Here is a 16,646-nt window from a genome sequence, read left to right as displayed (position 1 = left end):
GGGAACCTAGGTAGACTCTCAAACCTGTGACAGGGTAGGCTCCACATTTCATGGTACGAAGGGTAGGTTTTAGATTCCAAAAAATGAGGAATCTGTTCCGACAGGTAGGTTCTAGGTGTCACTTGAAACTTGTAAGGAACCTAGAACCGTTCACCCCTAGTCAGGAAGTCAGGAGAGCATGTACAACATGTCCGACACATGGAAGCTGATGAACCTTGACCACCCCACGACGTTCGAGATGCTTGCGATGGAGGCGTAGACGTAAGGAGTTCATCATGGGGGACTTGCAGCGGTTCATCAGGAGGAGAGATTATTATTGGGGAGTGGGCAAGGCGTGTGGCATGTCTTTATCGAAGTGAATTCGGGAGGAGCTAACGGATTGCTAAGCAGACACAAATAATGCTTTCTCGAGGTGACGCCTGCTCTCCCAAACTCCAACTATTGTAACTCATGATTGGCTTTTATTGCTGTTGTTATAGTTTAAAGACAATTTGATTGCGGCTGCAAGGGAATTATCTATAACTAAGAATCGCTCGTCTTTTTGCTGTTTTGCCTTCAAAACTAAGAATTGCATGCGGTCCTAATCTCAAAGGCGGATGAGTGATCTCCAAGATTGCCAAGAGGGAGCCCGAGCCTAATAACATATCCAGTTGAACCCTTCTCCCAAACTCCAACTATTGTAACTCATGATTGGCTTTTATTTTTGTTATAGTTTATTTACTATTTGATTGCGGCTACAAGGCAACTATTTATAACGAAGCATCGCTCATCTTTTTGTTGTTTTGCCTTCAAGACTAAGAAGTGCATGCAGTTCTTGTGCGATCATATAATGCCTTCTGTAAGATGGCATTGGGGTGAGAATGCACAGCGCACGATGTTGGATGTTTAAGCACGAATAAACATACAAGATGAGCGGAATTTATACATTGAACTTATGGCAACTCAGGGAAAGATATGATGTAAGATGAGCGTATCGAATTGGTGGATTTGCCATGGAGAACCAGACGAGAGAAACTGTTTGATGGGGTTTGTATATGGTTGACAATGACCATTGGATGTTATGGTGAGAATATGTGACTATCTAATTGAGATGCACAATAAAAGGAATGAGTAGATCTTTAAAAATGTGAGAAGAGATTATTATGAAAGATCACTAGCATCTGGTTTTTCCTATAAACGTGAAATGTTCAATAGCATAATATGATCAACCAAGTCCACCCCGCTTAGTGGGATAAGCTTGGTGGTGGTGGTTATTCTTCTTATTCACAATTTGTCTAATATCTCGTCTAAGCCATTGAACAAGAAAGGGAGAATGCAAATATATACGGTTTTCAGAAAACCTTGGCTCCACCGGTAGGGAAAGGGGAAAAGATGGACTCTTTGTGTCTCACGGCTGATAATTTCTTTCGGTTACTGGGATATTTAGAAAGATTGAGATGGATGTGAAATCTGTCAAGGTGGATCGGGTAGGAAAAGACCTTCACATGCTCAGAGTTTCCTTGTGAAGCCACAGCTTAGGACGGTGCTAGATATGACTGATATACTCAAAGAATTTTCAAAATTTACTTATTCCATATCTGCTCAATTATTTATTTCATATTTGTCCCCTGTAAAATCTATTAATATTGAGAAAGCATGTTCCTCCATGATTCTTTTGAATTAATGAGATGCTTCACCTTTAAATTAATTTTTCGTTACCTTCTTGAAATAGTTCCGTTCTTATACGGAGTAGATATTTGTGTAGGTGGTGAAGGCAGTACCTGTTCTTGCTGGAATATGTGGAACTGATCCTTTTCGTTGAATGGATTACTTCCTAAGGCAAGTGGAGTCAATCGGAATTTTGGGCTGCAAAATTTTCTTACCATGGGGCTTTTTTATGGCAATTTCAGACAGAATCCGGAAGAAACAGGAATGGGTTATGAGTTGGTTTTCCCATATGACATTTCTTATTACTCCAACTCGAGCACTTATGGCTTAATGGGCAGCTTCTCTCTTTGCTCACTGTAGCTCGGAAGTAGAGATGATAGCAAAAGCTCACAAAATGGGTCTATTAACAACTCTTTATGCCTTCAATGAAGATGAAGCTGCAGAAATGGCAAAAGCTGGAGCTGATGGTATAGTGGCTCATATGGATCTTACAGCTTCTGGCTCAATAGGTGAAAAGACTGCTGTCACATTGGAGGAAAGTGTACTTCGTGCACAAGCTATTGCAAATGCCACAAGCAGCATCCATACCCATGCCATCGTCTTATGCCATGAGGTCTATGTTAAAAGCATCTTTTACATCTTTTCTGTTCTGAATTCCTTCATCACCTCTAATTGCATCTCCCTCGACTATGATTATGACTGCCATTGTCTTTGCTCTGCTTCTGCACAACTTGTGGTTGAACCATTATCCAAACCATTCCAGTCACCTCTTAGCAATTTTTATGCAGAATGACTGGAGAGATGTGTGCTGTTAGTCAGTTCTGTTTTCTAGGCGTTCTTTATTCTTCCTGCATTGTCCTTGTTTCTTCTGTTTGAGTTTTCTTGTTCTTCCACTCGTTTTGCTTGAGTTCTTTTTCAGCTCTTTTTGTCGTTTTATTGATTGTAAAGCATCAAATGCTGTTCACTGTTCTTGCTTCGGCCTTGGCACTCTGTCCTACTTTGCTTACTTTGCCTCAAATAGTTTATGTTCTGATATCCTACACCTTGGGCGAGAGTCATATAAGTGGTATTCTGTCCCTGATCATGCAACAGTTCTGGACATGATGGAAAAGTGAATGAATTTTGATGTGAATGTGCAGATCCTATATCTGGTCCAAAACAGACAGAATTCATACTGAAGAACACTGAGGTAGTTCATGGGTTTTTTGGTGCAACAAGCATGGAGAGGCTACCCCGCTGAACAAGCAATTAAAAGCACAGTCCAAGAATACAAATTAATGCCCTGAAGTGAGGTTCGGTATATCACTCCGTATACGCAGCTGTTAATTATGATTTGTACTTCCCTACATCTTAGTACTATGATTGTGACAATAAATTAATTTGCACTTTTTTATGGCTGAATATGATAATATCCCTCTCTATCAAGATTGAGAGTTTATGCTGACTGCTACTCATCAATATCTGAAGGCTGGTGAGCTTATTCTTTGTTTTCTTCTCCCCTAAACAGGACAAGCACCCAAGTCTTTTTAGGAAAATTTTTATGGGTGACTAACGGATAATATGCCTCTCTAGGATCTTTGTTTTCCTGCTTTCCTCAAGTTCCTTTCTCTATAAAATTGTCAAAATGGAGGAAACACATTTAGCGGGAATGATCTCCTGTCACTTCCTTTCACTTCAGCATAATTCATAGACTTCTCCTTTGACTCGGCAAGCAAGCACAGTTTTCTTCTTACATCTAGTGAGCTGATAATCCTGAAAAGTGCCATCAGAAAAAAGCTAATGGTGCCTGATTATGATTTGTTCTGTGAACTAAAAATAGATTCTTTGATTGACATGAAAGCCTCGTTGTGTTTAATGGAATAAGCTTGCTCTATCTGCAAATAAAATCACCAAAGTGCTTTATTTCTCAGCCATCTTTCTTCTCCTTCTCTATCATATTGGCGTCAAGGTTATGGGGCAGCCACTCCTCAGCCTTGGCATATGTGCATTCTTTTTTAAGCTGGTATCTGGGTCATCAACTGTCCACCTGTAAGGAGAGCAAATCATAATTATGCAATGAGGAGGAGGATTTTTCTAATAGTATTATTATCAAGATCTATTCTATGAATGATAGAACCATTTTATAACCATTTTTCTAGTAGTGTTATCGGTAGATAGAACCGATCATACTCAAGGATACGTGCAGAAACATTTTCTTTTTTATTGTATCTTTTAGAACGAGTTTACAAGTGAATTTTTAAAACGATGCATTTCTTAGCAGAGAAGCGGATGACATACCTGTATCCACTTGTCAGCCGGTGCAAGAAGGTCAACATGATAACTTTTGCCATGTCTATTCCCATGCATGTTCTGGGTCCTGATCCAAAAGGTATGAAACTGTATGGCTTTTGCATTTCCTGAAGATTTGTAGCATGTCGAACTATGATCAGAGCTTTGAAGTGCCCATCAGGCACATATGATTAAGCAAATTAGAAGAGAGATTAACAAGAGGTTTTGAAGATGAAATATTTACATCAAATCTTGAAGGGTTAAATTGATTGGGATCCTTGTATATGCTGGGATCAAAGTGAATGCAAGCGGCATCGACGTTTACATGCCATCCTTTCTTGATATTGTAACCTGCATATTCAACGAATGATTGAGAAGGTCTTAATCTGAAAAAGAATGATACCCATGACCTTTAGTACATAGTCTGCGAGTAAAGCTTCTCTGAAAAAGAGACGTTTAACTTGCCTTCAATAGTGCAGTCTTTGAGTGCCACCCGGGTGTGCCATAAGAGCACATTTGCCATTCTAAGCGTCTCTTTAACAACCTGGAATTTCATTAAATGCCAGCATTGTTCTGATCATGTAAGACACGTTGTTCGCAGACACGAAGAGGAGAAAATCTGCACACATGCATGTGATAGGGAGATTCTCACCTTTAAGCCATATGGCATGCTGTTGAGATCTTCAAGAGTGAGAGCAGCCCCTTGTGGTTTCTTCTTCAGTATAGCCAACTGCTCTTCCTGAAATTTCATCTTGATATCAGTTTAGAGTTCAGCTAGTTTGTACCAGTCTCTCTCTCTCTGTTGCTTTGGTCCGGTTTCAAATTCCAATTATTTTCCAAATTGAAATAAACAGATCGAAGACATTCCGTACAGTTTCTTTGCACACTGCATCTCATATAATTAAAGATTCATTTTAACCGTTGTTCAGGCCCTATACCGAAAACTTGTTCTAGACCAAAAAGTTAAAAAATGTAACTTGCAAGTAACATGGCAAGTATTTCCTTGGATGACCACTTAGAAGGCATTCACTCATATCCGTGGTATCTCATCCGGATCAAGCTGAAATATTCGGTTCCTTTGGCTGCTTAATCTCATCAAATTTGGTTTGACTTTAGGTTCGAAAAAAGATTTGCAAATTAGCATATTCAGTTCAGTTCAAAGCTAACCAAACTACGGACATCCCTCACACGACACGGAGAATATGGTTGGATTAAAAAGAAAAACTCACCCTGAGCCTATCCTGAATATCTGTGTTCTCATCCAAGAACTTGACACTCCACATCAAGGTAGTTGCAGTGGTGAATTGCCCAGCAAGGATCAGAGTCAACAGATTGTCCATGATTTCTGAGTCATCCATTTTCTCTTCAGGAGGCGATGACTCTCTATCTAACATGGACTGTAGGAAGTCCTCAGGAGCTTCCTGCCCTCTTCCCCTTCTGTCCTCTATCATTTTTCTGAAAGTTTCCATCAGCCTATTTCTTGCCTACATCAACCATTTTACCATTTCACTGCCTGTTGCTCTTGAATCTTATCGGAATAATAGACACAGATTTGTTTAAATGGTAGCCAGTGTTCTCTAAAATTACGAATTTAGTGATATACATGATGTTTAACATGATTAAGTTAAAATAGAAAACTTGATGAGTGAACTTAACGCAGTAATTTTCTAGTTCTTTTTTGAATTTCTTTTTCTTTTATGATTTCTACATACTCTGAAAGAAAAGGTATTTGTTGACATGCTTAGGTCAGCCAATCGAATTGGGAGCAGATCATCGACCCTTCCAACTTTATAACAGATCATATACCTGTTGACATGCTAATATGTAATGTAATGAAAGAAGTACCGTTCTTCTTTTGGCCAAAAAAGAAATTGAGAATGCACTTAGACTTCCCTGTCAACCTCTGAGGTCATGAGGAAGTTTCAAATCCAAGAACTTAGTGATTTCCAAGACAGAGTCAACTTTGAGAGTTGTTGCTCTCTGCTGTTCCATTGGGTCCATCAACCTAGTTCCTCCTCTTGTTTTATTATGCATGAAGGGCTAAAAAAACATGTGTTACCTTAATGCCTTTGTAGTATCGAGTGCCGGGGATCATGACGGGGAAGGACAACATGGCATTGGACACATCCATACAGTCACTCTGTATCTGTCGCAGCATTGAGTCCTCCCTCACGCTCATCAGCATTTCACAAATCGCATCAACTGCAATCTGTTTGTAATAATTGTCAAGAACCAGTTGTGAGGACAGTTGACAACTTTTTAACAAACGAATCTAGTCACTTGTTTGTTGTGTTAGTCTTTCTATCAGTTTATGATATAAGGACTCTTTGGTAGATTGAAACGATTATATAGTTTGTGGAATATATGAGATTTATGTTGTCGTGTAGACTCACCTTCATGTTGAATTCCAGCACCGCAAAGCTTTTGCCATGTTCTTCTAGCTTCTTCAATCTCTGGCACAGCATCTTGTCGAACTTGGGGACGAACTTGGACAAAGAAGGCATGGAGAAAGGATCGGACAGAAGACGCCTTATCCTTTTGTGGCTCTCATGAGGCACACAAAGCAAACTCCTCTTTCCGACTGCATCAGCCATGGACTTTACATACTCCTTGTTGAAATCCACAAAGTCGTTCGCAAACACCGTTTTTGCACCCTCCGTGCTTGGGATAAACACGTGGGTTGTACCGAATATTCTCGTCTTGAACCATTTCCCGTACCTACACTTTCGCCAACAAATGGATGATAAATTCGTTATTAGTATGCCGCAAGGCATCAAATCGATAGCTAGCATTATTTCCACTCATATAATTCGAAACTAACTTGGGGTTTTCTTGTTTCCCAATGCTTTTCTTCTGATGATGGAAGATGAGCATTTTAGAGAATAGAAAGCTCAATTTTCACATAGGATGATCATGTCTACAATGTCAGTGGCAAACTAGGTCTGCAAGTATCGATAGTATTAGGTATGATTTCATCGAAGATCCATCTTACTTGAATTTGAGATCAATATACTTACTGGACCAAGTAAGTATGATTACGACTCTACACTCTGGTAAAAAATTACATGATAATATAGATTAAAAAGTAAAAGAAATGAAACAAAATGCCAAGAAGAATAATCACTGACCACAATCTCCTGCGTCTCACAAACTCATAGCATCCCTTAGTGCTGTTGGAGGCTGAGAGAAAAGAGAAGGTCTCTCCTACGTATGGTAATCCCAATCTACCAGGAATTTGGCCTCTGTCACCTGAGATTTTTCTCTTGGCTTTTGCTGAGAAATAAAACATGAACCCAACTGAAACCAGGAGAGTAAAGAGAACATTATAGTAGCTCCTCACAAAGAAGATCCACTCCTCCTTTGACCAAATCATCGGGGTCATCTGTTGACTTGTGCCAAACATGAAGGGACTCTTTTGCAGATGAAGAACATATGATGAATCCAACCATGGGGCTTTAAGGAGAGTCAAATTGGTGGAATCTGCCGTAAGAGGACAAATAGAGAATAAGAAGTTCAAAAAAGAAAAGATGCTTTGGAGGCAAGAATAATAAAACGCAAAGGAATCTTCGCGTTAGGTCTTGACAAAAAAATTTGGTAAAATTCATTCAAGTAAAGACAAATCCTCGCCAATAGGCATGTGGTTCTGCTGGTAAAGAAATTAGGAGATGGGGACGCTAGTATCATAGGTACGGGGTTAGACTCCCGTGTTCTATAAGAGATAGAGCAAAAGTCAGAGAATGAGAAGAGTTATAAATATGACAAAAAAGAAGAAGACAGATCCTTGTTAAGTTTGTTAGAAAAGTCTCACACAGGATGATTAGCGTGGTGTGTAGCAGTTAATATGTCGTATTAGGCTTACAACTCATTGGCTTAAGAGCTCGGACTGGTCTCTCCCTTGGCGATCTAAATATCTAGAGATGCTTCGCCAAAGTGGATTGCATGCTAAGATGTTCTCTCTCTCTCAACTCTCATGTAGGAGAGGGAGCATTTTGTGCGAGCAAAAAGTCTTTGAGTTAATGGTGACATGAGGTCTACTCAACACCTTAAGCCACCACTTCTGAGAAGCGAAAATTCTCTAAAAATTCATAAGCCTGTTGCATTTTTGGCAATTCAGTTCTAAACTTTTTAATTGGACCAATTGAATTCTAAACTTTTTTACGCTTTGGCCAGAAATCGCTAATGTGGCTAGAAATCACTAATGTGGACATCGGCCATCCTATGTGGCACAGCCTGCACCAATGTGAGAAATTTTTAATAATATTTTAATATTATTTGAATATTTTTTATTTTATTTTTCAACTTTGGCTGGCGATGCCTAGTTTGGACGAGGGCGTCGCAGCCCTCGTTGGCCTCGAGTGACGGCCTCCAACCCCCTCACCCACATCAGTGCGAGGGCCGACATCCTTGCCTATTGACCAACGAGGGCCATGATGCCCTCGTCGGCCATAGGCAAGGGCTGTGACGCCCTTGCCCATGGTCGGTGAGAGCTACAACGGCCTCACCCAGACTAGGCGAGGGTTGACCAGCGACCTCACCGGCCAAAGTTGTAAAGAAAAGAAAAGAAAAGATTAAAAATTATTAAAAATTATTGACGTTAGCGCTGGCTGTCCATGTTAATGATTTCTGGCCAAAATTGGCCGGATTGACTCAATTGGCAAAACATGAAAATGTTTATGACTCAATTGGCATAATTAAAAGGTTTATGATTGAATTGACAAAAGTACAATAGGTTTATGATTTTTTTGGTAGTTTTCTACTTTCAAGAGTAATCATTTTCCGCAAAATAAACGGAGCATAAGAGAAGATTATTTGCATCGGTTCTTTTGCTAGTGAATAGTTTGGATCAATAGAGAGACAGAGTGCCTTAGAGAAGGGAAAGCCGGCCATTTAGTTTGAAAAGGTGAATGCAATGACGATTGAATTACGCTTTACCTAGGACCAAACAAGTTAGATTAGGTAGAGCTGAAAAGGACAAAACAACCATTCTAGAGTTGGGGTTAATACCACGAAAAACTCCAAGCTGGTACAGCCGTGACAATTTTACTCCAAACTATTTTTTTTACTGTAAAAAACCCTAAAATGGTACACATGTGACAAATTTACCCTGAATTATTTTTTTGACCACCAAACCCCAAACTGGTATACTTGTGACAATTTTACCCCGAATTAAATTTTTAATATTATTTTTTATTTTTTCGATTTTTTTTTCTTTTCTTTTCTTTTTTTCCTTTATCTTCAACCTCTGGCCGGTCGCTGGACCGGCGACCGGCCAGAGGTGAAAGCCGCAAAAATGGTCGGCCTCGTCGACCGCTGGCGAGGGCTCAGCCCTGCCGGCCGCTGGCGAGGTCGGCCTCGCCTAGCAACAGCAAGGTCCGGCGAGGCTCGACCTCACCGGTGCTGGGTGAGGCCGACCTCGCCAGCGGCCGACGAGGGCAATTGGCAAGGTTGGCCTCGCCCTGCAACGGGGCGACCGGTTAGAGGTTGAAAATGAAGAAGATGAAGGGAAAAACGAAAAGAAAAGAAAAGAAAAAATAAAAAAAATTCGAAAAATAAAAAATAATATTAAAAAATTAGTTCGAAGTAAAATTGTCACAAGTATACCAGTTTGGGGTTTTTGGTGGTCAAAAAAAATAGTTCAGGGTAAATTTGTCACAGATGTACTAATTTGGGGTTTTTTGTGGTAAAAAAAATAGTTTAGGGTAAAATTGCCACAGCTGTACCAGTTTAGGATTTTTTGTGGTATTAACTCCTAGAGTTATAAATACAAAAAAAAATTGAGATAGAATAAACTAAAATGAAAAGGGGGCCAGGAGGGACAGATAGGAGTGGTGTACTGGTGAAGCCTCGTCTTCAACAAGCCCATGCACTCAGATAAAGTGGTGACATTCTAGGCAGCTATTAGTACAAGTTTTACCAAATTGCTTTTTGGAATTGGATCAATTTGAGAGGTAACATTTTCCTCTCTCTCTCTGTCTTCTTTTTTTTACTTTCCTTTTTTTCGAGAAGCCAGTTTGAAAAAGACTAGCAGACTTTGAGAACCTTGGAGAGGTTGATGACAAAATATTTGATATGCATAACTTTTGTATGAATATTGGTTTTTAGGTAACTGATTCATCCAAGTTGCTTTGGTTATTTATCCAACAGGGTCAGTTTGTTTGATGAAAAATCATTTCTGGAAATTACTTTTGGACCTTCCGACGTTTGGACAACATAAAACTAGTTGATGGATGGTAAGCGTTTTCCCATGGATTGAAAACAACAATCCAAAATAGGGAAAAACGACTACCCCTTGTAGAAAGAAAAAAAAAATATTAGGTACTTGTTTTCTTGCTGCACGTCCAAGTTAAATGAATTGATCATATATATCAATATCTCTCATCAATGTTTTTCTTCTTTTCTTTCCTGATAAGTCTCGTATGTTTTTTTTTCATGAATCTTGTGTACCATCTCCTGCATATACTTCTGTTAATGCCTAGGTTCTTTAACATTCCCTAAAAGACCATCGTATATAATAGAGTGGGCCTATTTCCACTCCATATACGACTAAATTCGCCACATTTTCTCTAAGGGTCAGTTTATTTCAAGGAAAATTGGCCAGAAATACAATTGGTTTTCCTTTGTTTGGTGATATATGATCGAAAACGTTTTTGATGTTTGTATCTCATCAGATAATGATTTCAATCTCATGACTTCATCTTATACAAAAAAAAAAGGGTTTTTTAATAATTTATTATTTTTTAAAAAAATTTGAATTTTTAATCATTTTTATTTTTTAAAAAAATCGAATTTTTAATTATTGTTTAATTTTTTTCTTTTTTCTTTTTTATTTTTTTTCCTTTTCTTTTTCCTCCTTCCTCTGCTGCGACCGGCTAGCGACGGCCACAGGCGAGCTCAAGCTCGCCGAGATCGGCTGAGCCTCGACCTCGCTGGCTTCGGGCGAGGTGGAAGCGGTAAGGTCCATGCGAGGTGGAGGCGGCAAGGTCCCTGTGAGGTGGAGACGGCAAGGTCGGGCCTTGCGTGAAGCCAATGAGCTCGACCACGCCGCGATGAGGCTGGCCAGACTTTAGCTCATCGGGATCTGGCAAGCTCGGCCTCGCCTGAGACCGGTGACGCGCTTATGGCCGGTTGCCAATCGCTGCCGAGAGCGACAACTGGTGGAGGAAGGAAGAAGGAAAAAGAAAAAAGAAAAAAAGAAAAGAGAAGGAAAAAAAAAAGAAAAGAAAATTAAAATATTAACAAATTTAAGATAATCAATTTCGAAAAGTATTTTTGCCTTCTTAAAATAGAGAATAAACTTTCCTAAATTTATACATAAATATTTTCCTTGATCGAAATGTGTTTTTGGTTGACCAAATCATTTTCGGACAACCAAACGGATAAAAGTCCGGAAAACACTTTCCCGAAAAACGCTTTCACCAAAACAAACACAACAGACAAAATTGCTCCCAATAATTTAATTTCAATTTAATACGGTGGCCCCAAATTTATACTTTTCTTCTTTTCTTAATTTTTCTATTTTTACGTAGGATCGATTTACCATAATTAAGAATACTAAATGTTTTTAATTTTCCTCAATGCGAAACCTTAATGATGCAATTAGTTAAATCAAAGCTTTGCATGAAAAAAAATGATTTTTTTAAATGCTGGCGAAATTTTAGTCATTTTAATTTGAGAGAAATTAATTTCATTCATGGAGTGTTTATGAAAAAATATTAAGATGACTCAATGTGCATAATTTTTTCATGTTGACGTTTTTAGTGTATTTCTAGATACTCCTATAACATCCTCCTACATGCTTCGTGTAAAATGTCTAGCCAATAGTAGGGAAAAAAATACAATTTTTTTTATAAAGTAAAGAAGAGACTTGATTTTTCTTAGACTAATGAAATTATTAAATGAAAAAATTTACCAGGAAAGTGAGCTTTTGAGACGGTAGAGGTAAAGAATAGATAAGTTGTTCTAAGAGAAATAATGAAGAAAAGACTAGCTTCTATTTTCTAAATAGCAATAAGTTTAAATTTGATGAAATACCATCAAAGGAAAATAACTAAGTTAAAGGTAACTGAGCAAATATGAAACAATTAAGGTGGATTATGTCTATCTTGTGCAAAAAGAGTAATTTTTTTATGTAGAGAGTGCAAATAACCCCACCCTATATAATTATTTTACACATATATTTTCATAATTTCTTTCCTTATTTCTTTGTAATTGATAATTTTGTTGGATTACAGAGTAATTAAAAAAGACCTTCATTATAGTTTGTTAATCATTACATATAATTTTTTACCTCACAAGTTACCTTTACGATGATTTACATATTATCAAATACCACGAAACCTATTTTTCCAACTTATTTTTAACGCTCCAACAAAAAAAACTTATTTTTAACGCAAAAAAATACTGGAAAACGGTTTACTTTCTCTAAAATTGAAACATATTACAATGACCACAAGTTTTCAGTGAAACGATCAAACTTTAAAAAAAGTTAAAGCAAGAGACGAGGAAAAAACAAATTCATGTTTGGTGGCAATGTTCATAGGGATAATTGTCCAAAAAGTACTAAACCTATTGTACGGTGGTCAATTCAGTCATAAATAATCTAATCTTGTTAATTTACTCCTAAATTTTTTTACTTTTAGTCAATGTAGTCTTTTCGGTCAATTTTGGCTGGAATTCGCCAACCTCTGGTGACATGGACGATTTTTGCGATTTTTTTAATAAATTTTATGATCGTTTTTTCTGTTTTATTTTTCCTTCTTTTCTTTCCCCAACGATCAGCAGAGGGAAATAGGAAAAGAAGGAAAAAGAAAAAGGAAAGAGAAGAAAAGAAAAAAAATTCATAAAGTTTATAAAAAAAAGTAATTGCAAAAATCGTCTACGTTTGTAATACATTAGCCCAAAACCCAGCCCATTTCTCTTTAAGTCAAGCCCAAACCCATCTTATTTGCCTTCTTCTTCATCAGCATGTTGAACTAACAGAGTAAACAAAAAAGAGAGAGCACGTGAAAAAGGGAAATTTTTTCGCATGTTCATAATCCAAATCCGATTGAACGCCGTTTTACAACGTCGGTTAAGTGTTCAAACCTATTATTCGTTTAATCGGAAAAATTGTCGAAGTTATGGCTTAAAATTCGAAATTATGTCAATTATGTGTTACTGTGTCCAATCGGGGGTTATTGGGCTGCATATATATATATATATATATATATATATATATATATATATATATATATATATATATATATATATATATATATATATGGATTGATATTGCTCGAGTTTTATATTGTTTCTAACCATTGCATATTTACTTCTTGACATATAACATATTCTTGACTTTATAGATTATCTTGAATTTCTAAGATACGACTAATTAAATAATCATCATTTTTATTCTTGACTTATTTCTGTCTCTTTCTATAATCCCCAAAACCTAGGGCATCCTTATGGTATCAGAGCCAAGAGGGAGATATAGTAACTCTTTTTAAGATCATCTGTCACTTGAGACAATTTCCTTCGTGGAGATCTTTCTATTGTTCTTTGTGTGTCTGTTGTTGTCTCGACACTAAAACCTGGAAAGGTAGTGAGACCGTTGGTCAGCATCAATTAAAGAACTATAGAAGAAGAAAGTAGTCTCATGCAATGAACTTATTAAGAAAATCCATGTCTTCTTCAAGTTCTATATCACAAAAGTCTTTAGATCAAAGACCCATAAATAGAGAAGAAATTAGTATAGAATATTTTAATAAATCTATAGAAAATTGGATTAATCCAAAGGTTAAATTCAACCAAATACATGAACACTCAAATTTTAAATTTCTCTGGAAAAATGATTACATAATAGTTACTGAAGAAAGAGATGTTCCTCTTTCTAACTCTTTTGCTTCAATACAACTTTAAATAAGGATTCTATAAAGAAACATGGCCAGAAATGAAATTATATTCATATCGGTTTAGTCCAAGTATGAGCCAAACCTCTTACTAAAGAAGGGCTAGACACTTCCTTACTCCTTATTTTGAGAGATGCAAGACTTTTGAAATATGATAAATCTACACTTGGGGCAGTAGAAACAATGGTCCAATACATTTTGATAGTCATTTTAGATTTATAGTATCTCTTAAAAACAAAAATATTTTAAAATCTCTTACTCTTCAAATAAAAACCCATAATTACTCAATAGCCGAAGGGTCAATACCCCTTGCACTTGTTTATAGAGTTTATTACAAAGTTATTAACTTTACCTTTGGTAGTAAAGCTTTTAAACTCAGTTCTAAATGAGAAGCACTTTTCTTACAAACTGACATTTCTAAGAGCCAATATTACCATCCCAAAAATAATTTCATGGAATCAGATAACCCTTCCTGAATAATGAGAATTAGAAAATCAAATTCCCTAACAAGTTGTTCATAATTCTGATCCCATAAATATCACCCAATATCCAGAAGGAAGAGTGACGATATAATTCTCTAGAAGATCTCGCGATATTCCCAGAAGATCTTGTGATGTTAGGTCAATTCCTTCGTGGCTTTCTACTTCTAGAAGATCAGTAGATTTAAGTCCAAATCTACCTCCTATAATCATTCCAGAAACAGGACAGCCAAGTGCTCTTCTTCTCACCAATATTAGCGGCATAGACAACATGTCAGGTATATCTAGGCCTGTTTATCAGCAAGAATAGAATCCAGAATATCCTAAACCCACTCCTTATGAGATGGCGGATCCTGAGATCAATGTCTTAGAGAAAGAGTTTGTGCAAAATAGTATCTTTCTAAATCAAGAATTTAATTCTTTTAAAAATACTCAAATCAGAAGTTGGTTCTTTGCAAACTTCAAAGATTAAGCAAAACAGATCAAAGAAGAATACTATGGATACATGCACGAGCATGAAATTCAAATGATCTTTTTTGACTGGTTTGAAGAATGTTTTCTACAAAACAAAGAAATATGTGTTTTAGATCAATTTTTACAAGTGGAAATTAGACAATGGCCAAACAATAGAATCTAATCATCCTCCACTTAGAAAAATAAAACTCCAATACCGAGAAGCTGAAATAATAGCTTCTCCTTTTAAAACATTTTCAGAAATGAAGGGTGTAGGTATAAAAAAGATAGTTGAACAAAATAATTATTCTAATCAGCATCTTCACACTATAGGAAAACAATTAGATATGATAAAATCTTTTGTCCAATCCAATTTAACCCAGATCACTACTAAACCCAATATTTTAAAAACACCTCTTTTTAGAAATTTTGAACTCCCTAAAAATTCTAGCACAAATTTTGCTAAAGCCTTAGAGGAAAGAAAAAGAGCTATTAAGGGAAAATCAATTTCTAAAGAAGAATCTAAGTCTTTCATAATTTTAGATACCCCCAAAATAGGAAATACCAATCTTGTAATAAAAGATGCTCTAGATTAACTCAATATTCTTGATGAATCTGATAATGAATCTATCCCTGAAATAAATAGAATCACGTGAAAGGACCCACAAAAATTATATTTCTCCAAAGCCACATTGCCTGATATAGCTTTAGAAGATTCATTTTCTAAAATTCAAAATAAATATTCTTCAGAATCAATTTATGAATGGCACATAGATGGGGTCTCCGAATATAACCTTTTGAACATACTTAACCAAATGGTCATACTTGCCAATACCTAGAAAACCATCCCTGACAACGCAGACTATTCTGTTGCTTATCTTATAATAGCAGAATTTACTGGCCAGTTAAAAGGATAGTAGGATAATTATCTTACTGATGAGCAAAGAATACATATTCTTAATGCTCATAAGTTAGATGATTATGGTCAAATGATTGTTGATGAGGAAGATCAACCTATCCAAGATGCTGTCAATACCCTGATATATTCCATATCTCAGCATTTCATAGGAGACTCATTGCATATGCATGATAAAAATTTAGACCTCTTATCTAATATGAAATGCAAGACTCTAGGAGAGTTTAGAGAATATAAATAAATCTTCTTACAAAGAGCTTTCCTAAGCCCAGATTATAATCAACCTTTCTAGAAAGAAAAGTTTATTGCTGGTCTACCAAAATTGATAGGAGAACAAGTTCGCAATAAGATAAGAGAAGAATATGGTGAACAAATTCCATATAACCTCCTTTCTTATGGAGAATTAACTTTCTCTATTTATAAAATAGGAACAGAATTGTCTACCAATATACGTTTGCAAAAGCAGGTCAAAAAGGAACAAAAGGACTCTAGCAAGGGATTATGAGACTTTTGTAGGAAATATCATATAGTTGACTTACCTTATGAATCATGATTTTCTGAAAAAGAAATCCCGACCAAGGCAAGACCTTCCCAAATGAATCATGAAGTCATGAATTTTTGTCAAAAGGAAATCTAGGAACTTCTTAATAAAAATCTCATTAGGAAGAGTCAATCACCTTGGAGTTGCTTTGCTTTCTATGTCAACGAAAATGCTGAACTAAAAAGGGGAGTTCCAAGATTGGTTATCAACTATAAACCTTTAATTACAGCTCTGAAATGGATAAGATATCCAATTCCTAATCAAAAAGACTAATTGAATAGACTACACTGTTCAAAATTATTTTTTAAATTTAATGTGAAATCAAGATTTTGGCAAATACAAATCAATGAAAAGGACTGATATAAAACTGCCTTCACTGTCCCCTTTGGATAGTATGAATGGAATGTCATGCTCTTTGGATTAAAAAATGCCCCATCTGAATTCCAGAGAAT

At 36.6% G+C, this 16,646-nt stretch overlaps 1 protein-coding gene and 1 pseudogene across 1 annotated transcript; one reads left to right on the top strand and one right to left on the bottom strand.

Annotated features, from left to right (window-relative positions):
- The first annotated feature begins 1,784 nt into the window (after positions 1-1,784).
- On the top strand, positions 1,785-3,040 carry LOC130138857 (toMV resistance protein Tm-1(GCR237)-like). The gene is made up of 2 exons (XM_056314188.1): positions 1,785-2,260; positions 2,787-3,040. The coding sequence occupies exons 1-2, from the start codon at positions 2,021-2,023 to the stop codon at positions 2,823-2,825; spliced, it is 279 nt and encodes a 92-aa protein (XP_056170163.1). The 5' UTR covers positions 1,785-2,020; the 3' UTR covers positions 2,826-3,040.
- A 305-nt stretch (positions 3,041-3,345) lies between these two features.
- On the bottom strand, positions 3,346-7,385 carry LOC115685210 (abscisic acid 8'-hydroxylase 2-like; annotated as a pseudogene).
- Positions 7,386-16,646: the final 9,261 nt, after the last annotated feature.

Source organism: Syzygium oleosum, unplaced genomic scaffold (assembly GCF_021117445.2).
Source record: "Syzygium oleosum isolate NSW1041296 unplaced genomic scaffold, Sole_v2.1 Sole_v2.08, whole genome shotgun sequence".
Classification (NCBI taxonomy): domain Eukaryota; kingdom Viridiplantae; phylum Streptophyta; class Magnoliopsida; order Myrtales; family Myrtaceae; genus Syzygium; species Syzygium oleosum.
This window is presented reverse-complemented; position numbering and strand designations above follow the sequence as displayed.